This window comes from Leptosomus discolor, chromosome 5, assembly GCF_034619465.1.
Source record: "Leptosomus discolor isolate bLepDis1 chromosome 5, bLepDis1.hap2, whole genome shotgun sequence".
NCBI lineage: Eukaryota > Metazoa > Chordata > Aves > Leptosomiformes > Leptosomidae > Leptosomus > Leptosomus discolor.
In genome coordinates, this window is record NC_141395.1 from 66,954,213 (window position 1) to 66,981,372 (window position 27,160).

At 43.6% G+C, this 27,160-nt stretch overlaps 1 protein-coding gene across 1 annotated transcript in view; it reads right to left on the reverse strand.

The window, feature by feature from the left end:
* The window catches only part of EXT1 (exostosin glycosyltransferase 1), a 181,306-nt gene that overhangs the window by 12,872 nt on the left and 141,274 nt on the right, over positions 1-27,160 (reverse strand). Inside the window, exons 2-5 of the mRNA XM_086465402.1 lie at positions 13,089-13,182; positions 10,248-10,355; positions 6,366-6,485; positions 1,229-1,361 (exon numbers count right to left, since the gene is read on the reverse strand). Of these exons, the coding sequence (XP_086321528.1) occupies positions 1,229-1,361; positions 6,366-6,485; positions 10,248-10,355; positions 13,089-13,182 (455 nt within the window). The remainder of the gene's footprint in view (positions 1-1,228; positions 1,362-6,365; positions 6,486-10,247; positions 10,356-13,088; positions 13,183-27,160) is intronic.

A 27,160-nucleotide genomic window follows, 5' to 3' on the forward strand; every position in this document is an offset into this window, starting at 1 on the left:
CACGTTTTTTTAGGCCATCTCCTTTCGTCTCGGATACTAGGATACCAGATGCTTCAGAGGAGATTACACTTCCCTTTAACTCCCACACCCTCTGAAATCCCTGACTCCAACATAGTTACTGCCTTTTCTTACTATTTCCACAGATGTCCTGCAATCTTTCTTTCATCCAGTTTGTCCCACAGATAATACTGACATCTAGTTTGTTCAATCAAATGACTTTCTTGACACGGGCTCCGTTTTGCTGCCTGGCTCTGGATGCTTGATGTTTTCTACAGATTATCTCCCCAACTTCCAGAAGCTTGTTCAGTTTCCTCAGTTCCATTACAGCCTCTGTCAGATTTTTGTTCTTTCTGGGTCGATCCCCATCCACATGCATCCCCAATTATCTCCTAAGCTGATAATTCTGCTTGCATCCTTGCCTTCCATTCTGATATTTTTGTCTCGCTATGATTTCCTTTTCTGCCTGAAATTACAGATCCTGCTGGTGTCTACCCTTCATTACTGCTCTCATCCTCATCTAAATTCATCTGTGTGGGGTCATAGTCATTTTTCATCAGAATTCTCACAAAAACCTTCTCCCTTTTTAACATGGTAACTGTGAATTTTTAGCAGGTGAGCAGTACAGATCCACACAAGTAGGATGGCACAGGCTGAGCCAAAAGTAGCAGCAGTCTGGTAAGCAGGATCACTTCAGCCTGCAGGCACATTCCCCTGCAGAACGCATCATTTAAGCTCTGCTTCAGAAAGAGGCCACGAACCTAAGTCCTATTCATTCATTCCTTCTAGTGGGGTCTGTATGAAGATACACAGTATGGAGAATAAATCCATACCAACTATGCACTCCAATAACAAGTGTCATGGGTAAATTACCACTTTTCCAATTTGCCAAGCACAAATAAACAAAGAAAGCAAAAAGCTATTCCTTTTATGTCCCTTCGGGCCGTGAATGGGTCAGCAACTCAGGCATTAATTACTGGCAACTGAAAAGTATGAAGGGACACAGATTTTTATAAAACCATCTTTGCAAGCAAGAAGCACATGATGCATGTCAATGAGTCAGAGACATTCCAGTCTACAGTGGGCAGGGAAGATTGAGACAGGATAAACGAAAGGCATCATTAACTAGAAATGAATGGTAAGTCACTTGGCACATGCTACTCAAAGATCAAATTCCAGATTTCCAATAGAAATTCCAAATGCCACTAGATTACAGCAAGGATTCACTCACCGAGATTAGCATAGTAGTAAGGAAAATCTCCCAGATATGAGGAATACTGTGGCAGTACAAATAACCCTCCAGGAGGTTTGTTCCATATTAAGCTGTTACGTGATATGTGCTTAAATATTCTGTCCTGAATAATCTGGAAAACAAGAGAGGCGATGGTTTTTAAATAGACTGCAATAGTCACTGGTACAAGCTTCAGGGACTCCAGCTGACTGGAGTCATCACCCATTTTGCAAAAAGCTGAGGCACACAAATTACTAGACATTCCTGCTTAATCTCTCTTAAAATGACACAGAACCTGTACACTTTGACACCACTTCAGCAGCTCAGCCTTTGTGCAATAGGTTTCAGAGCACCTCATTAGTCTCTCTGGACATGGGGACCTTGCAATTCATTGCATTTTGTATTTCAAGTCAAATATTTTGTCTATTACAGTATCTTAGCAGTTGTAAGCCTGATTAGTTCATTGTCAGTTTTACTATCCAGAACTCACAGAAGATAATTATTTGAAGATGGCATTACAAAGCTAGGTATTATTTTGAGGTAATGAGAGCATTCAAACCCACAAAGACTATCAGCAAATCAGGCTGCACTAATTATTCATTTTTGCTTAATTATAAAGGATATTAGCATTCAGATACATCACTGATTCTCTGTTTCAGTTCTGTAACAGTTCCTTGTTGGATGAAACAGAAAAAGATCTTTTGGCAACTACTATCTGTCTCTGTAGAGGGCCACAAATATAAGATTCCTGGATTTTTAAAATCCGAACAGATTGCTACGTCATCTACTTTATTGTCTAGAATACCACAAGCACAAAAAAAGATACAAGGCTGTACAATTAATATGTATTTACATAACTAATCACAGATACTCCACATCAGATGCCTGTACACAAGAACCATAGCGGTTCTTACAGTGATGGGACCTTTTTCAAACTTGCTGCAAAGGCGTAACAAGATTCAGTGGTGGGAAGCTGTAACTGGACAAATTCAGCCTTTCTAAGCGCAGTCCGCTGTTGGGCCACATGTTCTTACAGATTTGCCTGCCCTCAGAGCATCAGAGGTTGGCAGCTCTGGAGACGGGACATTGCAAAGGGCCAGGGGGTGGTGAAGAAAGAATTCTCCCCTAAGTTGGCTAAGCAGGATTGCCTTGCCTCTTCTGCAGCTCACCTTCTGCGATCTCCTAAGGAGAGTTCCTGTAAGTGGCAGTTTATGCAGTGCACAGGGCTCAAGTGCCAAGAACACGTTGGTTGTCCCAACCTAATGTCTCTGGCCTTAACATAGACGTATCTGGGTGAAATTCTACGGCTCTGAAGTTGGACTAAATCAGATCTGATCATCTTAAAATCCATGGAACTAAAGAAGGTATGTACCCACAGCATACGAAAACAAAAAAAACAAGCAAAAAGACCCAACGCAAGCTGAATAAAAGCAGCTGCTGGAGTCTAAACAAGCTGAAATCTCTGTAAGCAGCTGAGTTCAGGGACATTTGGTCAATACAGAACATGAATAAATGTTGCCACAAGCAGTGGTTTTCCTGGAATTGTTGATTGCCATGACAAAAAAACATTAAAACTCCAGTTACATTGTGCTAGACAATCCACTGCTGGTGGCAATATACGTACTGCTGAACTGGGGCAAATGGTAGGTGTTTGCATGCTTCTCTGAATTTTGCCTACAGCCAATTACCATAGCTAATATGCAGTAATTCGCTCACATGAGTAAGCTAGTTTAATCTTTTTTTTTTTTTTTTTGATCTCAGAATAACAGACTTAGGACTGTATTTCCATCGCTGACAAAAGCGTATCTGAACATTTCTGTCTGGAAAGTTAGGTGTATCATTTGTCAGACCTCCTGCATGGCAGTGGGGAGAGGAAAAAAAAGACAATGACTGCTGTTTCTCCATCTGCAAGTTACGCCACTAAACGACGACAGAAACCAGAAAGTACGTATTTTTGAGTGTTTACCACAAAGCCTAAATATTACAGCTCCTTCCTCCTGCTTTCTCAGAACTGGGGCATAATCAGATAAGGAGAAGTCTGAGAATTTACACGGTCAGGAGGTTTTCACAGACGGTGGAGTTTTCCACCACGCTGGTAGCCAACAAGGCTGCAGGGGAAACACATGGCTCACATTCAACGCTACCTCAGCACACCCGGAGCGAGCGCAGCTCTAACACGGAGCAGGCCCCTGGTGCCATGCAGCACACGCAGCCTCCCACGCATGTCAGGCACACAAATCTCACCAGCGCCATCCTGCACCAGGCTGGGGAGCTGGCCTCGGCGATTTATCACAGTTAACAAACAGAAGATTAATTTATCACACTCCTGGTCTACATAGGAAACATAGCTGTCTATCATGATAGAGAGGAGAAAAGACAACTTGGCAGAAAGAGAACAGAAAAGTATAAAAAAAGATAACATGGAGGACCAATCAATTAAAATGCAGAGTGTATAGCATTGCACACATTGCAGAGACAGACAGCAGCTACATGGTCTCTCCAACGATGAGGCGTGACAGGAAGTTTAATAAGAGAAGGAAGGGGTCAGGATCTCTGGAGAGATCTCCCTTTTCTTTTTGGAATTCATTAATAGTCCAATATTTTTGCCTCCCTCATCCCCACACTTCAAAAAGTTCACATATTGCCTTAATCATTGCTGATTCTCAACATGCCCCAGCCGAGCATCAAACATCTCTTGTCTGTACGTTGTGCTGTCCCTCTCCCCTCCTCTTCCCAAGCAGAGCACTGAGCACACCACACAGGGATTCAGGGATGTTTTGGATCTGATTTCAGAGAAGACCAAGCTCAAAAAGTGCAGATACACTGGAGCATGCGTCCGGACGGCGTTTGCAGCAATCCACTGCTGCGCTGCCAGTGCTCCCACTCACCAGCCTGCAGCAGACACTCATGAGCATTGTTTCCTAACCCACACCATGTTCACAGCAGTTCCTCTGTGCCTGCAACATGGGGTCATCAGCCAAATGATTCAAGCCTCTTATTTTGGGCTACGAGCTGTTTGGCTTAGGCCACCAAATGCTGTGAGAAGATCAAGGACTTTAAAATGTGACTGAACATTTTCAGAGGTGTCCAGGACAAAGGGCAGAGGAGACCTGTGATGTCCTTGCAGACATCTGAGTTGGTGAAGACTTCTTCTGTACTGATATCCTCATACGTGGACATGTACGAGCACTGGAGTCAGCAGGCAAGTGATTATCCTGATGCTATCTAGCATCATCAGAGCACTCTCACACAACAGTGTTACAAGAGAAGATGGCTAACATCCACCAGAAAAAAACAATCCTGCTAGCAGTTTACTTCCAGGCATCAGATTTTAAGAGTATATACTGTTCGCAGATTTCACACACCAAAAAATCACCCTCAACTGTTCTATTCCTTTCCTAAGGAAAGTTAACTGAGGACTTAGGCAAGTTGAAATATGAAACGAGTATCTGTGCATAAGAACAGAATCCCTTGTAGCTGTCTTGAGAGTCCTGAATTAAAAAATAAACAAAAAACCCCTCAAACCAAAACCACCCTCACAAAGAAATGAAAAAACCCAGAACATCAACACCAGGCATACATTACTTGGTTTCATTAAATTAAACCTTCCAGGAAGACTTTTGTTTCCACTTTAGTTTTTCCCCTCCAAGCAGAAACTCCCGCTCGCTGGTTGCCCAGCTGCTTCAGCTTTATTACGGGTTTTGCTGTCCCCTGGGCACCTGCGGCCACACGGGCCAACGTGGCCCAGGGCAGTGCTAAAGACACATCTGTGAGCACTGGAGCTTGATGCAATGGACACCAAGGCCGTGGGGGCTGCAGGTGATGTCCCCTCGAGACCAGCCCCAGCACAGGCAGGAGAGGGGCAGCGAGGAGAGCCGTGCGCCCCTCTCCTTTTAGCAATCCCTAACAATATCGGGGTGCATGCAGGGAAGGGGCGGATGATACATGAGGCTCCCTGATTGTCCCTACGAGTACTTCTGCAAGGGTACTGCGAGCACTGGAACACGGTCTTCCAGCTTTGTGAGTCTGATCCTGGCGTGGGCTGTGATAATTATCACTACCTCGTCAGTGCTTACAGGGAGTCTGAGACGCAGAGCAGCTCCCAACAGGCAGCACAGATGAAGACATGCTCTTCCGAGGGCAAGGAGAGTGTTACGAGGATAGCTATGCCAGGGGCTCTGAAAACGTTCCCTGGCTGGTTTTCTTCACTGGCACAGAAAAACCTAAGGGACTGTCTTGCAGCAGCTGGAGGTAGATCAGCCACGGGCAACCTGTACTGCAGGCAGCAGCACTCATTTGCAGTTTTCAGGGGAAAGCAGGCACAGCGGGAAATGTGGAGCTTTACAACTGTGCACAAAGACGGATGCAATTGCAGAAGCATTAGCATAAAACGAACGCATTTGCACCTACAAAGTAAGCCACTTGCAGTGGTAAAAGTGTGTCAAAAATTTATGTCCAAAACTGCTAAACAATTAGAAGAGAAACCTGCTTTTGAAATTGTAGCCTGGGCCCTACTTCTAAAGAGCCTTTCATCTCTCCTCCGTCTCTGAATTCAGAAAGGATTCTCTCCACATTTGAGATCATCTGTCTTACTGTTTAATAGCAGTCTAATTATGATTATTTATTAATATATGATAAGGATGATCAGGCCTTTCCCTTATCCTGTGTATGAGGAAAAAATACAGTGATTTACAAGCCCCCCCTTTTCCTTGAGCCAGACCAATAAAGAGCCCCATCACAAGGCATCAAAACATTAAGGAATGGTTGAGGAGGAGCTCTACAGTAGTATTTTTTCCAAATGAATTCCAGAAAGGTTTCTTAAAGAAACACATTCACTACCAATGACAAGGATAGTGATTCATAAGACGTAAAACTTTGCGAAGGCAAGATCACACATGACAACTTTTCCATGTGTTGGGTAGCTCCCATTTTTCACCGTGTCAGTTTTCTAATGTGGATTCCGATAATGAAGAAAGTATTTCCTTAGGGGAGAAAACTTATCAAGATGCTGAGCTTTTTTCCCAGTGACCAATTGCATGCCATGAAAACTAAGGTCCGATGCTGTCTGAGGACAGGAGCAGCTGGACAGGTACGGAAGCCTCGCTGCTCGGCAAGGTCCCAGACCATTTTTACTCACCTCTAGTGTAGTCAATACAATCTTCTCAACTGAAGAAAAATAAGCCTCCCACAAGAACTGTGTCTGCTGTCTAAGTGCTAGGATTTTATCCTGATGGATAGACCTGATTGTAGAAGGAATCTGTAATACAAGATGTAATATAGTCAGAAGCTTCAGAAAACAATGCAATCTCATCAAATTAATACGCTGCTGACAAGCCCTCTCCTCTATTAGCAAGCTGTACGGCTTCAGCACTCCTGTCCGACAGAGACACGCGTGTCAACAGTTAAAGCCTTGATGCAAAATGAATGAGACACAACCCTTTATAATCTTTGGTACTGAATGTATGAATTTTTTTTTTTTTATCTGCTTCCTTTTAGTTTTTGGTTGTTTTATGGTAACAAAAGCTCCCTCTTCCCAGCGCTGTGGCATGGCACAATAACGAGCTCCTCCATACATCCCTCACGTAGAAAGCTTTTAATGGACTAGTATTTTAACAAAATACTACCTGCGGGTCTTGAGACTCCAACTACAATACCCACTCTCAAAGTATATTAAAGGGATCTGGAATTGCATTTACTGCTGCATGGCAACACTAACTATCTTAAGGAAAATGTGGCAATATCTTAAGTAAGACTCCACTTTTCGGGAGCCTGTGGATCAAATTGCATTTTACAAATTACTGTGGGTGGAAAGAATAACTTCTCCTACACCACCTGTTATTCACAAGGGAAAACACTGCTGCTTTTTTTCCCCTCTCCACACATTAATTCTGGTATAAGTTGCCTTACAAATAAAACCCAAATTGTCCTGCTGCAATGCTTTGCCATTAAAAACCACAACTGCTCACTGGATCAGAAGGGGAGGGCTTCACTTCTACATCTTCCCCCACGGCCACATCCCTCTTCCACACTGGAGGGAAACCAATGTACGTATGTGTCACTCTTTAATTCAAGACATTGACCAAGGCCTCCAGTACACCACTTTGGCAATGCAAACTGACATTATCAAGGAAATTTAAAAGCAATTTGCTTCAATTACAATGGCTACTCACAGCACCAGAAAGGCATTTAGGATACGTTGCTGATTTGTGTTCATTTTTTCTAGGAACGAAGAGTTGTGCTGTTGTGCCTGCTTTTTTTGTGATTTCAAATTAGACCACCTCATTCTCAGATGCCCATTTCCCATAAATCTTTTACCTAAGTCGCTAGTTGTAAAAGCATATACCTGGGCTGTGTGTTGCTTTTTGCACATCCCAGCTTATTCTGAAGTTTACCTGCCTCCCCGCCACATCCCGCCCTTTCCTGACCAGAATGCACTTTGCCTATTCCCAAAATATTCTGAGAGGTGGTAGTGATCATTATAGGCTTTCACATGCTTCCGAATCAAATGATTTCACATGGAACATTTTCCTGAAGGAAACTTCAGATTTTAAGAATATATACATAAAAAATTTCCACAAGAATCAGTAAATTCTTTACGGCATTATTTGCATCCAGGTCTGGACACTGCATCCAAAAGGACCACGGCTCCACGGGGTGCAGTGTCAGATGGGACAATCTCTACTCTCTAAGCCCTTCGTCTCTTAGACCTTCATCTTAGTGACACTGCTAACTGTAACACAGATTTTGAGATTACGAGAGAGTTAGCACTACAGCAAGGTCGAACAGAAGAAAATGGGCAGGCTGTTGAAGATGGCACTTTATGTTCCTTTGCTATAGCCCCTTGAGGTAAAATATAGGTCTTTAGGTAAAATACTCCCTGCAAAACTAGTACAAAAGATAGAAGCCAAAAACATGTATTAGTACATGTTTTTCTAACTGATCATGTCACTGTCTGTGATGTGACGCAGTAAACAACTGCATCAAATTTCATCTTTTGGGGTGAATATTCATTCTTTTCATTACTTTTCCAGTATGTTCTAATAACTAGAGGGATAATGAACGTTACCTGTACTGGCTGTACACAGATGTGTATTAATCACACCTGGGGCCATTATCAGCAGCAAAGACAACACAACACAACACCAAAGTCCCTTCACAGCGGTGATACGGCATTTTTCAATGAACTTAAACATTTCATTGTGTTACATGCAACCTTGTGTGTGTGTGCGTACGTGTGTGAGCAACAAATAAAATCAATACTCATTCGCCACTATGCCTTTTGAAAGGGAAGGCTGCTCTGACTGTGAAGGTTACTGCAAGAAGTGATGATTTCACAGACCACACCATGCTTGCAAGTGCCTGCAAACACAGTGCCAAGGTTACAAAAAAGCCTTGGTGCCTGCTCCATTACAACAGCTGGAAAGAAAAATCAGAGCTCCCATTTTAACTGCATTTGCCTATTAGTTATTAATGTACTTGTCCAGAAAGACAGGTGGGGGAAATGATGTATTAATACTAATCTGGCAGGATTACACTGGAATTATTAGAACAGGATGACGTCTTAATAAAAGGTCATTTCAGTAATAAGTAGGGGGAAGGGAAAAACCACCCTGCACAAATAAATGCAGAAAGGCTGGATTAAGCTCTCCCAGCGCTATGAGGAGGAGAATATGCAAATAAAAACAACCGAGCTGCTCTCAAACAGGAAATGAAAAACTGTAACATAACAAAAACATTTCCCAGAGCAGACATTCAGGCCCTCTGCCAGCTCTTTAAAAACACTGTTAATAACGGTGCAGTAGCTGTTCAAGATGGAAGCAGCTGTGAAGAGAACAAATGGCATGTTACCGGAAAGCACGAAGATCAGCAAATTATTATTATTTAAAGAGAGAAATAATTTTGCTCAGAAAAATGCGCTGTCCACAGAAGCAAAAATCAAATGGCCCTTTTACATTTGCAGCTTGTATTACACTAAGGAGAACAGGCAGCGCTTTGCAAGGCTTGCTAGGCTAGCTCTTCACAAATATTTACTTCTTCAGACAAGTAAATATCTATCTAATGAGATTTTCAAAGTTAATTCATTTTTGGGATGCCAAGACACCTGTACCTTTGAAGGCTCCTCTCCATGGATGACAACAGCTTGCCACTTTGGAAATGAGTTAAAATCAACCATAAAAAAAGAACCCTCTTAGTGGCCACTCAGTGGCTATTCCAGATCTCATGGATCCCAGCTTCATCCTGGGCAATGGCGTTTTATTGAATGCTACTTTGGGGAAACCAATTTTTAAAATCTTTTCCTAACATCAACTTCTCCACACATTTTAGAGAATGTATTTAGAGTATAAAACCCACTAAGGAAGCAGAAAAAAAACCCTAGTGAATTTAAGACCAAAATAGATGCTGAAGGTAGCAGGGAACTTCTAACTTCTCAGCCTGCTTTTGTTCCATGATCTCAAGGAGATTAACAATAAGTGACATAAACACTGCCTCAGAAAGCAATGTTACATGGTCCAGACGTCAGAAAAGGGACAGAATCTGCTTCCCACAAAACTGTTAGGTGGTAACTCGTGCCTGAGAAAATATCTGCTTTGCTGAGGAGTCCCTTCAGCACCTGCCAGCCAGACACACAGTGCTGGTGGGACCCCTGAGGATAAAGTATTTCTGAAGGACTAGGGCAGAACCTGCCTTCAAATATTTTCTTTCTCATCACAGCACTTGGTCCAGGACAGCTCTGCCTCAGAGAGGCATCCAGGCACTCCACACCAGAGGAGGTTTCATGCTCTTAGGAAAAATAAGAGTCTCCTGCATTTAAGAATGTGGCCTGGTGGCTGCAATGACCTTCAGGTCAAAAAATGAATGATGTCATATTAAACGAGTTCATAGCCGATGCGACACAGACAATCCCTTCATGATAAAAATTCTTTTACAGCCCTGACCTTTTGGATTCATCTTCCCCATCCATTTAGATGGCGGCAGCAATAATCAACTGATCCGCTGAAGGCCACCGTCTTTTTCTTACCTGTAATAACAATCTCTCATCGCCTATGATGGCAGCTTGGTTCCAATCAATCACTTCCGAGAACGGCAACTCCCATCCATTGCTGAGCATAACCGGGACGCAGGCAGCCTGCACGCACACAGAGGCATCGCAGTCATTAGTGGGTACCTGATGATTAGGGCAAGCTCTGAGGTTGGCACCGACACCATGACCGCTGTTTTCTGTGCAAGCTCAGAAGGAGAGGCAACATGGCAAAGAACACCAGAAGCCATAGGCCACGGGATGTTTATGGTTTTCCATTTTGTGCTTACTTGTATTCACAGAAAGGTGGGGTTTGCACAGAGAGTGGCATTTGAAATCTGGTGCTCAGGCTGCCAGACGAGGGCAGAACCGTTAAAATACTGCAGATGTAACACTGGAGAAGTTAATACAAAATGATGGCCTCCCTCACTGCTTTGTGAACCATTCAGCAGGGGGCTAACCCTCTATTTTTATAATATGTTGCAAGACAGTCCTACGGAAAATATAGATCATGTTTAACTCCAGAGCACTTTTTCCACAAAGGAGGAGTGAATTCCCTATCCTGGTTGATAAGAACTCTCCAAACAGAGGCAACTCCACAAACACAACTCATCTGTCATCACCTGTCTACGAAAATAAGAACTGCTTTCTGTCTTAAAACAAACAAAACCCATACACATTCAGTATCTATTTCATTCCAGTATGATCTGTCTAAATTATTTAATCTTTTATAAGTTGCGCAAGTTCCTCTGCAGACAGCCAGTTTGTGAATATTCAGTAAAGAGGGCAGTATTTCTGTAAGCAAACGATGGCCACTACATTCTGGTCAGCTGGATCATAACGTAAGATCCAAACGCAAAACATCCTATCTGATCAAAGAACCTGTCACCAGAGGATCTGCATTGAGCCTGCGGTCTGGCTCAGTTTCTTTTGGATCGAACCAAGCTTAGGTGCTCTGAATTTAGTCCAGACTAGGGTTCAGACCTCCCCACACCTCCCAGAAGTTAGTACAAAGGGGAACCTTTCAGCCTGCTGTACCTTCCTTGGTAACCTGTATTACATACAGGTACGTAGACTGGTCAAGTCTCTGCATTACAGCAGTGCTTATAATGTGTGAAGAACTGTGACCTTCTGTAAGGAAATTACATTAATGCACGAAAAAAGCCAACCAGAAAACACTTACGTGTTTTCATGTTTAAAACATTCCACTGATGTGGACTACGTCTTTCAACATGCCCTGGAGCCAGACAAGAAATTGGGAATTCATCATAATTGGTGAATACTGCTGCTAGCCTGCTAGGAAAATCCTCAGTGCCTGCATTTTATCACCATTGACCTGGAGCCTCCAAGTTCTGTACAGTGAGGTACACTCCCTGCTTTCTTCTCCTGAGACAATGGATCTAACAGAAACTGCATGACTTGTGGGCCAGACGAGAGAAGAGCTGAGCAGTGCTCTTCAGGAGGATCTGAAGTGACTTGTCACCTCAGATAAGTCAGTCCCACTCCTTCCTCTGAAGAGGCTGGAGAGGGGACAGTACTTTGCAGGCTATTAATCTTCTCCTCAGTAGGAACGAAGAGGTAAGTGACAGTCCAGAATTTGGATCTCAAATGTGACAGCAGGTGTGGGGTACAGTGGTAAAATTGAAGTGTCCAGTGCATTTGGGATGCTCTAGGGTATCCAAGAAACCCATCAAAGGCTGGCAGATGTGACACAGGATCTACTGGAGATCTTCTGATCTACTGGAGACCTTCTGGAGAAGCAGTAGAAAGCCAGAAGGGTATCCCTGGGACTGTAAAACGACATTATACACCTACACTGAGGTACCTGTATCCTGCTCTGCACTGCAGTAAACAATACTTTTTAACAGTGGCTGGGACGTTTTGTGGTTGATGAAGAAAAGTGATGTGATGCTATTCATTAACAGCTTTACTGCCAATGCTGGGACACCTCCCAAATGGCAAAAAGACACCTGGAGCCAGGACCCTGTAAGGTGTCTTCATTTGCCATCTCACTGACATCAAGAAGAGCTTCAGCCTCCCCTTCCCTCCACTACAGCCCCCATGGAAATCCAAATGCCAGTCCTAGAGGGGAACTGCAGCATCTCCCAAGATGCTCCGTACGGCTGATTGAAGATCCAGGACCCCAGGGCTGAGCTGATGCTTGCCAAAACCAAGGTCATGCCAGCTGCAGCAGGAGTAGGTCAGTCAGGCTTGATCACTGTGCTGCCAAGCCTCACTGCCACAGTGACTCAGGAGCCATTTTGCATTGTCCTCTGCTGCTGGCCAACATCAAAAAAGGAAGACCATCACCCAAAATCTTTTAAAAAGGTGAATGGGATTCAAGTGCTGTCCCAGACACACTGTGAGCTCCCTGAGATCAGCTTATATCCACCTTCCTGTGAAGCTTCCATCTGGGGCTTTATAACCTCCAGGCTTGCACGTTCACCAAGCACCATCTCAAGACAGGCAATGCATAAGCAGGTCTGTTTTGGCTAAGTGAAAAGTTATTTTTACTGCCCTGGGGCTTCCTTGTAGAGGCCAGTGTCTCCCATGGGAAGTCTCACAGCTTCCAAAAATACTGCTCTAAACCAGTCCATCCTCTCAGCCTCACCGCATCCAGGGAAACCCTTTTCCTGGAGGTAACGCAATTCAACTTTCAGATGAGCTCAGTGCTCAGCCCCTCCTGGGAAGAAGCTGCCAATTGCTCCAGAAGTATGAATAGAGGCTTTCGCAAAGTGGATTACTGTCCACTAGGGAAATGAAACACATTTCCCTCCTCCCCACCTCCTTGCATGCTGAATTGAAGCCAGTGTAGCCGATGCTTTAAACTGCAGCTCTTACCTGCAAGGCTTCCAGAAACCTGAAAGAGCCAAGCCTGCGGCCACGGGGAACCAGACAGAAAGTGGCATTGTGCAGCATTTCACGGTAATCATACCTAAAAAGAACAGGGGAGAAAAGAGAAAATTCAATTAGCGATGAGTCCTAGAGTAACCGGGCGTGAAAATGCTAACAGCTGTTGAGACACATCTGGAGAAAATCACTCCCGAGAAAGACCGCTCACCACCAGGTTAACTAGCTCCCTCCGTGCACGCATGTCCGCCATGGGAGAGAGCTGGGGAGAGTAGTCATGAAACTGAGAAGGAAGGAAGCAATTTTGTCTTTGTAATAATCAGCGATTTCTGTATAAATAGGTGTGCATGCGTTCTAATAACAAACTTGTATTAAATACTTCGATACCCAAAGCATTGTCGCAGTAGTTCTGTGACCCCGATTTCTATTCAGATTTAGTCAAAGTCATGCACAACTGTGCTCATTTCTGCTCAAGAGGTTTGTACAAAGCAAAAAATACTCAAACTATGCCAAAGAAATCTGCCCTTATCAAGCAGGCACTAAAAAAGGGATAGGTGGTGGGGGGTTTACAATGACTCACTTGGTGGTTATTGTCAAGTGCGGTGAGGGGGATAAACTGCCAAATTTTGGCAATTAACCACATAGCTGCAATGACCCCTGCTCCTCTGAATTAAAACTTTAAGTGCTTATAGACACTCCTGTTTTTTTTTTCTGATTCCATCAATCACTTCAAAACTGTTCACCAAAACCACACATCAAATCCCAACAGTTTCCAGCCTGTTATTAGCTAATTGTACTTCTGGCAAACCCATAGAACTGTGAATGGCATTGACCTGTTTGAGACAAAAGGATTCAGATTAAACACCCTCTGTTCTCCAGAGTGTCCTGGACTCTGCAGACAGATGTTATTTTGACAGTAACTTGTGGCACTGACATTTGCTAACACTAATAATCTAATTTAACCACAGCCTGCAGGCAGAGCAATTTTTTTGTATGCGTGTATATGTGTATGTATATACATATGTATATGATCATATTTTCTACATCAAAAAATCCGGATCTACGTTTGTATTCTCACACAGGCCAGACAGATGGGAGTAAGCCAATTTTCAATTATAAGCTCCGTCTTTAGGAAAAGACATCTTGCAAAGGCCCATTTGCTTAAACAAGCGTGTATAGCTAATTTGCACAAGAAAAGGTCACTGTGAATGGATTAAGATTATCTGCACTGAAAGTAAAATAAAAACCCTCGTTGCATTAATTAAGACTAGAAAACAGACTTTGAAGTCCTTTTTTTTTTTAAATTGTATCTCGACTTTGGTTAAAATACATATATACATATTCCATCTGAGTGGCAGCAATTTCTTCTTCTCTGTGTGGGATATTGACTGGCAGCCATGTCCCAGCTCACCAGCCAGCAGTGACAAAGCACACTGGGGAAAACATTAGGAAACTGGAATACCAAAATAATAAAAAAAAGTTGCCATTTTTATGCACTCCATTTTTACATACCAAGAGGTCTGAGGCTCATCACTTTCACTGTACATTGTATGACAAAAAATGTTAATAAATACCAAAAATAGAATACCCCAGAGGGCTAGAATACAACACTCAGAAGCCCCTCATCATTAGCTAGCTAAAAAAGTAAAATCCTGTTAATACCCTGAAATGCAAAAATATCCACAAAACGTCAATGGCAGGACCAGACACAAAGAAAAGCAGAGAACGAAGCCAGCGCAAGTGAGTTCTCCATATGCCAGTGACATCTTATATCGGGTATCTTTTCTTTCATATCTAATTTGCTGATATCAGGATAGATTTACAAAGGAAAAAAGAAAGAAAAGGATTTTGTTGACCATTTCCCACCTGAAAACCAGTTAGTGTCTTGCTCCCATTCGTGTGTTTAAAAGCCTAACGTGTGATTTATTGCTGAGCTCTGGAATAGCACGGTTCATGGTCATCAAGCAATTTATCTACATCACACATACACAGAGAGCCTCATCCTAACCTTGATGTATGGGCACAAAATTTCCACTCACTTCAGGGAGAACCCACAAATACAACAGGACCAGACCCGGAGTAATGCAATATCCATCGAGAGCTGCTGAAGCAATGAATGGCACCAGAGATTCTTCTCACGAACAAATTTCTCCGCAATTTCAACCCAAATGTTTTAAGGTGACTCGACATGATCTTTGAGAGCAGGGCTAAGGGACTGGTTTCCAGTTTAATCCCCCTCAGCAACCACTCCAGAATCAAGCACCTATTTGAAATCTTTAAACACAACGTGCTAATTTTAGTTCTACTAGTTTGTGGGTAGCACGCAGAGCAACGGGGGCACCCTGCCTTAGCTGAAAGACAGAAGAGAGCCCAGGATGTTCAAATACGAGTTCAGGAACGCCCTTCACACAGCTCGTGTAGCCAGCCACATAAACATCTCTGCCAAGTTGCAAGCACAGCTTTGTAATTTGAAGCATCGGTTGGAGAGGAAATCGCTTACATGTACCAGACAGTACTTCAGAGCTGAGTTTGCAGCAGAGACCATTTCATGTTTTTCTCGGACTGTCAGGCAGCATTTGGAGGAGACCTTGGCCACAAAAACATCACTTGGTGGATGAAGCTCCAGCCCACATGGCGGGGACAGAAGGAGTCCGGGCAACCCTCAGTTTCAGACTCTTTCCCATTCAGCCCCGCGTGGGTTGAGCATGGCTGATGTTTTGTCAGGGAGGGAAAATTGCTTATATACGATTGGCATTTTTTTCCCACATAGGAAGCAAACACATTTCACCTGAAAGCACCTGTGTGATTCCCTTAACTCTCACTTGAAATGCTTTCAGTGAAGTCAGTCAGATCATCTCTACGATTAAAGGTAAGTATCTGAGTTAAATTCCTGCTGGACTTGAAATTTCTCCTTCTTGTCCAGGAGAGAAATGGGAGCTGGAGCAGACATCCAGGAACACCCTCTCAGGTACAGCAGGACACTTGTACATTAAGTACTGATCTGGCATCTGTTGCAAATACCAGTATTGCATCAATGACGGGCTTGATTTCTCCACCATCTTCACTGACTAATCTCAACAAGACCTCTGGGAGGCAATGAAGTATTGTAACCCCACTAGCAACTGGCGGAGGGGCATTAAGTTACAGAGAAAATAGCCAAGTGTTTAGAAGAGGTTCTTCCAGAGCTCCTCTTCTTCTTCTCCCTTGGCAATGGGGGTTACATCTGTTTTCAGAATTATTTATTTCCATTAGCCAGTAACATCTGAAGATGGCAGGGAGATTTGTTACGGTGTTCCAGCCTGTATCACTGTGGTTTCTGCAAACCCAGAGCTGCCAGCTTGTGGGGACAGCTCTGCATTCCCTGCCTATCCAGACGCTCCGGTTTTACCTCGATACAGAGGATTTTCAGGCTCCACTTGCAGCTGAGGAATCGCAGTGAAGACCGGCACTGCAGGGCACTGTGCAGGCGGCTGGCCAGGCTCTTCTTCCTCACTTGTGCTGCTTCGGTGTCACACTCCTTCTGGCACTTTCCTTTCCTTTACTGCTGGCAGTTAATCTTCCTGAACATTTACTGCACAAAAGCTTTGAGAGGAGTCCTCTGCTTTGCTTGGTGGGTATTTATTTCCAGAAAGCTCCTGGTTTCCACGTTAGAAGACTGCCAGGGAGAGGGGGCACATGCTTATTGTGCACATTCCCGTATTCCTTCATTCTGCACGCTTGCACGGAGGTACCATTTTACTGCCAATTTTAGGGTCGGCTTGGCCTGGGCCTCAGCTGCATCATTCAAACGTGTTAAAATCCAAAATGCATATGCCTTTAAAATGACAGTTGGGGCTTTAAAGCTAAAATAGCTACAGATTTAACCCAAAGCTGGCATCTCTGTAAGGGCCAGCAGTGTGTTTTATTAACTTTCAGGCTTCCTTTCGTAACGATTAAGTGCACCTTGTTCACAGCTAATACCTTTTTAGGCAGCATAAAAATATAGCTCTATTTGTAATCAATTCTAATTTATTCACACTTTTATTGAAATATCCCCTCCCTGCTACCACCTATAGCTGAGAAAACACATTCGGCCCCATCTATCAGGCAGGTGTAAACACTGCAACGCCATGTGGGCAATTATCTGCAGCAGAAATGCTGCTCAGACAAATGCTCTTACCATTTTAACTTCCTGATCCAACACATCGCTTCTGTCTTTCCCCATCCCCCTCTTTTTTTCTTCTTCTGATGTGCCGACCTTGTCAATCAGCACATGGATTAGAGGGCTGCTTGGGATTCCTGGTTCACCATTATCCCAAGGAGCCCGGGCAGGCTGCAGAGGCTCCGCAGTGACTAATCAGCCATGCCATACATTCCTTCTTACAGCTTAAGCATTTCCCCATGTCACTGCACTTAAGAGATTATAAACTAGCCTGGGAAACATTTTCACTGCCAATTTTAATATAAACTACTTTTTTCCAAAGCCACATCGTCATCACCATTGATTGAAGAGATGTCTAAAAAGACATTGTCTGTTTAGACCCGCAGATACGTCCAGCTACCCAGATGTAACGATTATCACACTTTAACCTGCTATCTATCACCTGTCATGTAGGAATCACAAAGCAGTGTATAAATTTTCTTATCGAATCCTCTGAACACCGATACAGGACACCATCACCATTCCCATTTCATAGATGGAAAACTTGAGATACAGATGATTCGTGGCTTCTCCAGCAGCTAGACAGACCTTGGGAATGCTAAGCCCAGCATCCTCACCTGCCTCCCTCCTCTCCAGTGATACAGCACTCACCAAAAACCAGCTGCATGTTATGGCTATCAAAATTCAGATGGAAATACAGGAGCAGAACCCAAACCAAATACAATGGGTTTAACACAGCAGTACATATTTTAACAGTGCCACACATAATCCATCTTTTGGAAGATGCTGAAGCTCATCTTTGGCAGGCAGTATCAGCACATACCACCATAGATGTCAGATGGGACTAGAGCTGTTTTTCTCTTTCCCGAGCCAAAAACTGTGATGGCACTTAACCAACTATGTCCAGGGCTCCCCCTCCCTGCCCCACTGAATCTGCAAGCCCACAAATGCCTGCTGCATCTTCCAAAAGCCTCTGCATCAGTTCAAGTGCTACAAAGACAGATATTAAACACCTACGACACAAGGCTAAACAGTGGAGTGTTTCCCAGTTTTCCAGTGTATTCAGTTTCAGCTATTAACCAATTGCCCAGTTTTCCGTGTGTGAATGCTTAATGCAGATGGCTCTGAATTACTCGCTGGAGAGCCTGAAAAGAAACCCACTCTGTCACACGGAGTGTCTCGTTGCTTGGTTTCCATTAAGGTATGTTGGCTTTTAAATAAACTGTCAAGTAAAACTTGGCATTGAAAACACCAAGTGAGTAACTGTCTTTGTAGAAAAGCTGACAGCTCAGCTGTGCATCAGATAGGTAGCTGCCCAAGACCCAGCTCGAGAGGCTAACACATCCTACTTGGAAGGGTGCCATTGCTACGAACTGCTTGCTTTTGGATTTACGGCTGCGCAATGCTTTGGGGTGTTCTTAATGCCAGTTAACAGGCTACTGGCTGGCAGTTCATCTCCCTCTCTGCAAGCGCTGGTTCTGGAACTAGAAAGTTTTGAGGTGCAAAAACGTAATTGGAAAACTTTTTTTTTTTTTCCCCTGCTTAAAGGGCTAATTGATTTCACAGGTGTTTAATTATCATTTGCTGTGAGATAATACCTTGTAGTGCCATAAAAAATGGATTTAATTTTCGAGTGCTTGCAAAACCATTGCCAAAGCCAAGTTAGAGCTAAAGCTAGATAATTATTCTATAAATCAAACACACTGCCTCCTTTCTTTGAAATTTTTAATACTTGGCTATAATGATATCTGACGACCTTGAAACTAACATAAAAAGGGTTTTCTTGCCAAGTGCTGAAAGGCAGCCATTGGCGTATTTCTCTCAGCCTGGTTCATTACCGCCGCCGCCATGCTGCCCTGGCTGGAGGACTCCCAAGGGACGCTACGGTGTAAGTACAGCAGCAGCATCCGTGATTTCGGCACACAGATAATGGCCGAGTACGGGTATGAGCATGACTCCAATCTGAAAATGCTGCTAAAATAATGAAAATCCTGCTAAAATAATGAAAATCCTGCACGATTCTTCTAGGCCTGGCAATGGAAATGAAACACTGCAAATATTCAGCAACTAATGTCAAGGTACAACTGTTTTCTCCTTTCCATGCCAGAATCTTCTTTCAGTTCGGAAGGTTGGATTAACAAAGAAAAACAGGGAAGTAGAGTTTTCATTTTAATGTACTGAAAAAGGAACTTTGTTACAGTTAAGACAGATAGTAACCACTGACATTTAAATCATCTTTAAAGTCTTCAGCGACACCACGGTTGGATTCAGTTCACTTCGATATTACACACAGAAACATTTGGATACACAAGCCATTAAAGTCAATGCACGCTCTAACAAATAAAAATGCTCTAACGATTTTTGCCTAAATATTTGCACAGAATGCCCTGTAAATCTTTGCAGTGCATGCAAAGCACGCACAACGTTTGGACTGCCAAATACTATCCAAGGGGTTCCCAGTGTGGTGGTTACACCACTTAGAACAAGTCGTCTTATACAACAGCAAACGCGGTCTCACCAACATCATTTGATGTTTAAAGACAACTGCTTATTTAACAAGTGTGCCAGACAGGGTTCGTAAGCAGCGTGTCAGAGGCAAACCTTGCCAAGGTGCCTCTCTAGGCAGCGTTACACCCCAGTTACCAGCAACCTGCTAACAGCATTGTGTAGTGCTGCTTCTGAAACCAAACGCTGGCTCCTAGGCTTTGAAGTCCTCTAAGAGTGCCTGTTTCACAGCAGCACCTCACTGTGCTGGCAAGAAAACTCACAAAATGCCTGAATAAGAAAAGTCCATGAGGAAGCAAAGGCACCGCTCACTTGTATCTTCCGAGGAATGCAAATGCAGCACCACGTATTGTGAATTCAACACCCTCTAGGTCGGTCCTGAAGATGCTGATGCTTGCATGCGTGGATGCATGCACAGGAACACACACGCACACAGCCACAGGGTAAAATTTTATGTGGACCCACCTTCCCCACCACTCCCTCTGAAGCGACATAGAGGTATATGAATCCTCTTTGCCTGAAATCTGCCCATCTGGCACTTATTGCCCATCAAGGTGCTGGACCCTTACAAGGTAAAGTTGAGACCAACCTGTTAAGATGATCTAGTGGCTCATGAAGGCTCTTTCTAACAGGATTCTTCTAACAATAAATTACGCCAACACTTTGCATCGTTATGGTACCTCTACCTTGCCATTTTCTGGAGATGACAAACTCCTTTTGGAATATTTTAATATAAAGAACCTTAGCCTGCCAGCAGGAGAACAAAGCAGCATCTCCATTTCACTGATGGGGAAATCGCCATGCAGCTTCATTTTCCCAGCCTTGTTCCCCAGTACTCTGCATAGAAAAACGCAGGAGTAAGTTGAAACTAGTATCTAACTCGTGATGGTGTGCTTTGGCATTTCAACAGAGAACTAACATCCTGGGCTGATCAAGAGAAGTGTGGCCAGCAGGTCGAGGGAGGTGATTCTCCCTCTTTGCTCTGGAGAGACCCCACCTGCAGCACTTAGCACTGGGACCCCCAGCTTAAACATGGAGCTGCTCGAGCCAGTCCAGAGGAGGCCACGAAGATGACCAGGAGGCTGGAGCACCTCCCCGGTGAGGACAGGCTGAAAGAGTTGGGGTTTTTCAGCCTGGAGAAGAAAAGGCTCCGGGGAGACCTTATAGCGGCCTTCCAGTGCTTAAAGGGGGCCTACAGGAAAGGTGGGGAGGGACTCTTGATCAGGGAGGGTAGTGATAGGACAAGGGATAACAGTTTCAACCTGAAAAAGGGGAGACTGAAATTAGATATTAGGAAGAAGTTCTTCACTGCGAGGGTGGTGAGACACTGGCACAGGTTGCCCAGAGAAGCTGTGGCTGCCCCCTCCCTGGCAGCATTCAAGGCCAGGCTGGATGGGGCTTGGAGCAACCTGGTCTGGTGGAAGGTGTCCCTGCCCATGGCGGGGGTTTGGAACTAGACAATCTTTAAGGTCCCTTCCAACGCAAACCATCCTGTGATTCTATGATTTAATTTTTTTAATTGAGAATATTATATTCTGTCCTTCACAGAGTGACTTTGTTCAGATTTTAGCCCTCTCCCAGCGGTGAAGCAGTGTCAAACACTTGTCCTAAACAGCCTCATCTGGTCCAATTAACTGACCTCACATGCTGTGACAGTCCAGCTGTGAACACCTTTGGGGTAATTTCCCACTGCAAAGACAAGTTTTCTTATTGATTTATTCTCTAACTTAAAAAAAAAAAAAAGCTGTTACTGGAATTTCAGTTATTAAAGCATCAGTTTGGATTAAAGACCCTTTAAACAAAGAAAAATCTGTACTGCATTTTCTGAACAAAGAAACAAATTTTAGCTCATCTGCCACCCACTCTAATTTTGAGATTACAGGACGTACTTAAAAGCCTCAGAGTGCGGAGAAATAAAAGACTTATTGTGAGATCTCTCACCTGTCAACACCCGCTGGCTCTGAAGCCGATGATTCCCTCCTGCCAAAAAAAAAGCCTCCAAATCTTTCTTAATTATTTTTAAATAGCTCTTTATTGAAAACTTGAGGTTAAAAATGCTGAAGAGGATTCTAGAGTTTCATGCTTCAGTATCGAGGGCTACTCGATAATGTTTTAACTAACCTAGAAAGATAAACAGTTGATTACAAGCCCTGGATGGTAAAATATGAATAAAATCAGTGCTCTGCACCCATTTATGCCAACAACTGGACCCAGCAGAGTCCAGAGGACTCTGGCGTAAAGAACACCATCCTCTCCATTAAGCTGCTTGTAGGACTGGGACTTCAGCAGGATAGTAGAGAAAGTACAAACCCCTGAAGATTGAATTAGAAGGGGTTATCGTTTCTATTCTTGCTTTGAATGTCTGGCTGAGCTCTTTACCAAACGATTTAGAATAGTCCTTATGAAGCTTATCATTTTCTATTCAGCTCCACAGATTTTCCCATTACGGCTATCGAGCTCCTAAGTGGCTTGTTGGCATCTTTAAAAGTTATAGTCCTCCAGACGCAACATCTAAAAATGGAAAGCAAAGATGATGTGCAATACTGGCTCTAATTATGCAGGCGTTCATTTCTATGAATGACTGGATTTGTTTCCAAAAAAAAAAAAAAAAAAGAGGGACTTTACACAGGAACTGCTGGCAGAGCCCCATGTTGTCTAGGCAGGCTGACCCAAAATGTGACCATGCTTGGAGGAAAGATTAGCTCAGCAAATCCATGGAACAACTTTGAGTGAAATAGAGAAGTGATTTATTTTTACTCACAAGAAGTCAGCTGCAGCTTAGTCCACAGGAGAGGTTATACCACAACATATCTAGATACTTCAATATTCCGGGTTTTTATTAGTTCTCACTCATATGTGCCTTCATCTCAGGACCTCAAAGTATTTTCCTTCTCCTTTCTATAAATGAGACAAAGCTACCTCAAAAATAGGAGTAGCAACAAAGTAGGGAGGAAAAAAACGAACCCTAATTCCGTGTATTTTGATTTTGTAGCACTGAACTTTAGGGTGAAATCCCAGCACTGTTACAGTCCATGACAGGTTTCTATTGACTGACAGTGGGTGCTGATCTTCTGGACTTAATGACAAACTGCAATAAGGCAGTGCAGGAGCGTGAATTGCGGATGGGTAGGAAACTGCGAAGTTTCCCCCTATTGCAGCAAGTATTAAAATAATTTTCATTTTCTAAGAGAGAGAAAAGAGGAGATAGCAGGAAGAAATATAAATTTGCACTGATAATTGTTTTGCAGCGATGCCTTCCGTTCTCGTCCTCAGCTTTGTTAAAGCTAAATCAGGCCACCCCATGTGCAGTTTGAGAACTAGGACTGCGCTTCACAGAGTGGCCAGGTAAAACAGGACCTGTCACTCTGCAGATCTGCTCCTTCTCTGTGCTCGCTCACTTCTGCTGACTACAGTAAAATCAAAGTTTTCTATTATTTGCTCTACTCAGCAAAACACGCAGCTAGAACAAGAGCACAGCTCCTCTGCATCTCTGCATCACAAAGTCCCCTTCAGAGCCGGACTCTCCTCCTGAGCCATAGGAAAACGCGAACCACATGCCATTAAGCATAAGTTTAGAATTGCAGCTGGCTTTTGTTACGTGGTTTTTACTTTTTATAGGCTTGTTTAGGCAACTCCAGTGATCTTCAGCTGACAGTACACAGGATCAGGGTGACTATAGTCCATTCAGTAGGGCTGGAAAGAGTCTTACCCACTTTCAACAGGCCATGGGGCAACGGTTTCAAACTGGAAGAGGGTAGGTTTAGATTGGATATAAGAAAGATATTTTTTATGTTGGGGGTGGTGAGGCACTGGAACATCCAGAGAAGCTGTGGATACCCCCTCCCTAGAGTGTTCAAGGCCAGGTTGGATGGGGCTCTGAGCAACCAAATCCACTGAAAGATGCCCCTGCCCAGAGCACGGGGGTTGGACCAGATGATCTTCGAGGGTCCCTTCCAACCCGAACCTGTTTATGGTTCTACGAGTGCCCATGGTGGCACATGAGACTTTTAGGTCCCAGCCTGAGCAAGCAAAATTGCTGTCTAAAAACCCCCAGAAGCATGTTTGCATCCATGCATACTTACATGTACACACTTCTGCACTATTTACAAAGGACTTTCATCTGGAAACCATTGATGCATGTGCACAACCTTCTTCTCTCGCCTGACCCTACCCTGACACACAAAGAACCTCACACGATTTTTGCAAAATTACTTTTTAAAAAATTAAGGCCCATTTTAAGAACAAAGTTAGAGAAATAACCAACCAAAGCAAATTGAAAACCTCGTTTTGAAGGAGAGCTCTTCTCGAGCATGCCAAGTGAGTCTTTTGAAAACCAGTCTGCAAATGTAAGTGCCAAACACTATCTAAACCAGACCATATCACAATTCTGAGCGCCACTTTTAATTTTGTTCTTAAAAGTCCCAGGGAAACTACATACCTGCCAATGGTGAATGCCTGACTGCTCGCACCTGTAGCTCTAATGCATCACCGCAGTGTCAGGCATCTGAGCTATGGTGGGACCAATCCTAAGAGATGCAGATGGTGTTTCTCAGTCCCTATTGATGCCCACTCCCACTCCTGGTGCTCAGCACCATACAGAATAATCTGTTTTGCTTTTTTAGCATTCCTGCCTCGCTGGGCAGTGTCTGCCTGAACGTGCTACGTCTGTTTGTGAGCTAATATATTATTTACACAAACTATTCAGGCATAGCAGCAAGGATATAAAACATTTATCAACAAAGGGACCAGTTTGTCATTTTAAAATAATTATGTTTCTTTAAAGAAACCAACAAATTCAGTTGTCTCAGAATTATTTATTAGGTTGCGCAGGCTTGAAAGGACTCTCTCTTTTGGATGGAGGAGTCTCCACTCCAAATAAAGCTTTAACCACAAGAAATTTTATACCTGAGCAAGGAAATCTCAAGCTCGCAGATTCATAGCCAGAATCCTAACGGGAAGTACGGGTCAGGTTAGGGATATAGTGGCACCTTCTCCTATGATCTGTCAGGCACTGAAACACCTCAAATGAACTGTGTGGTTGCAGGGCAGGGAACTCCCAAGTGTATTTGCAATTCTGCTCCGCTGTCAGTAGCTGGAGCACAGCTACACCACACTTACACCTGGGAGCAGCTCTACCAGCCCCAGCCACGGTGGGGTACAGCCAGGCATCTCCTCCAGCCCCACTGGGAAGTGGGCAGGGCCAGCCTGGCACTGACTGGCAAAAATGCCCTCGCTCTCTACCTGCTCCCTGTCCTGCCCTGCCTTGCCTTTTTACACCTCCTCCAGCAATTCAGGCACAAGAATAAATGGAAAGGGAAAGGCATTGGCATGCAAGTGCTCAGATCAGAGAGACCTGTGATCTGGTGCCCTTTGCAGATTGCCAAGGAAAACACGACCATCCAGACAAAAGGATTTAGGAGGGGATGCCAGTAGTGATCAGATTAGTCGGAAGAACAACAGCTCTTTGGCCAAGTGCTAACAGCCAACAGATGGAGGGGAACAATGTTGACTGTAAGAGGCCACGTGATGACGCAGTGCAACATGCAACCGGACTGCTTTTTTATACAGGTGTGTTAATTCTGATATTAGTTTTAAAATACATAATATTTTTTTGAACATTCCAGTGACAAGCACAAAGCAAGCACAAAGACATCTGAAAAGGAAGGTAACTTCAGCTTCCTACCTCTTACAAACCATAACTGCAGCACCCTGCACTGGGGGAGAACAGGCTGCACAGTTTCCAGCTGAGTCTGGGTTCTGTGTGCCATGTCCCCAAGGGGTATAGATGAGATCACGAGCTCTCTCTGCAAACTTCCGAGCAGCTGTTCTCCCCCCGCTCCCTCTCCCAGACTCCAGACGGGCTGTGATACAGGCATTTTCCTACAGCAGCACCTAAAATCATGTGTTAGACATGTCAGCAATTTCTGCCGATGTCGGAGGCTAAAAAGGTGACCTGAAGCAGGTTTTTTGGAGCATCCTCATGAAGCACACGTCTTTTACATACTGTTTAAGAGACTATAAAATGCAGTAAACCAAAATCCGTCATAATGCTTGGCATTCGAAACAAGACTTTTTACCTTAGAAAGGAGCAATTCTGTAATGGATTAGAGGGTCACTGTGGACAAGCAGCTCAAGGCTGTTATGAAAGAGCAAATGAATCCTTAGACACATCAACCACATCAAACACACAGAGAAGAAATTGTCCCTGTGTACCTGGAGTCAGTGAGGCAGATACCAGAAAACATCCAGAGCTACCACCCCCACATTTTAGAAAGATGCTGAATAATTGAAGACAGAGAAAAAAGACAGAGAAGTTATTTAAGGGTATGTAGTAAATACTCTTCTGAGAGAGACTTAAAGACCTCGGCTTGTTCAGCTTATCAGAGAGAAGAGGAAGAAGCGGCTTCATTACAGCACATAAGTGGCTCTAGATGGAGAAAAAGAAAAGGAACCGAGAGTTCTTCAACCTGCTGAAAAAGGGCACAACAAGAATCAAGATGTGGAAGTTAAAAGTGAAACAAACATCAATAGAAATCTGTACTAACACTCCGGCACCAAAGGTATTTTTACCACTGAACCAAACTGCCAAGAGGTCCTCTTGAAATGGGAAACGACACTTTACTACTCATTTTACTGCAGCGCAGGGGTAAAGCGGGTGACACAGAATGGGCTGCAGTGCGCAGGAGATCAGACGGAGTAATCTCCTGGTCCATCTGGTCTTCCATTTTCTGTAAAAGCTACTAGTATCTGGTGCTTTCTGATTGTCCCGAGCACAAAAACCCTGCCTCCAATATTCTATCATGCAAACTTCATCCAATTAGATTAGTGCTGAAATGCATGTGGACATGAAAAGGGGCAGTATCTACTGATAAGCAACCCATGGCACTGCTTAGATTGCTTTACTAGAGTTACAATTAATTCTGTAAGACTAAACAATAACAGACTATACTTGACAACAAATAACCTCCAGGATTTTTGCCACTTCAGACCAACACATTCAATTTACTCCATAATTATTTATCTGATGAACGAGACAGTTTTAAAAGTTCCTATTGTGCAGAGATCAGTATAACATTTCTATAGATCTCAACTGGTTTCATTCCTATAAAACTCTTTGTAAGACTTTCTGCAAGGATGATCACTCCATCAAAGTACCAACTGAAAAGGTTCACAATTTGATTATCATTTTGGTAAACTTAATAGAGGCATCCACAAATTAGCAGGGAAGAAGGAGGAAAAAAACCCCAAACCAACAGATGATTATCCCTAGGTGGAAATTTTAAAATGATCTTTTTTAATGGATTACTGAAACTCTCCCAAGTTCATCTGCAGATACTGGAAACATGAATGGATAAAACTGGAAGCCTAGGGATTAGCAAAGTCATTACCACAATCGCATTTTCCTTATGCAGAATAT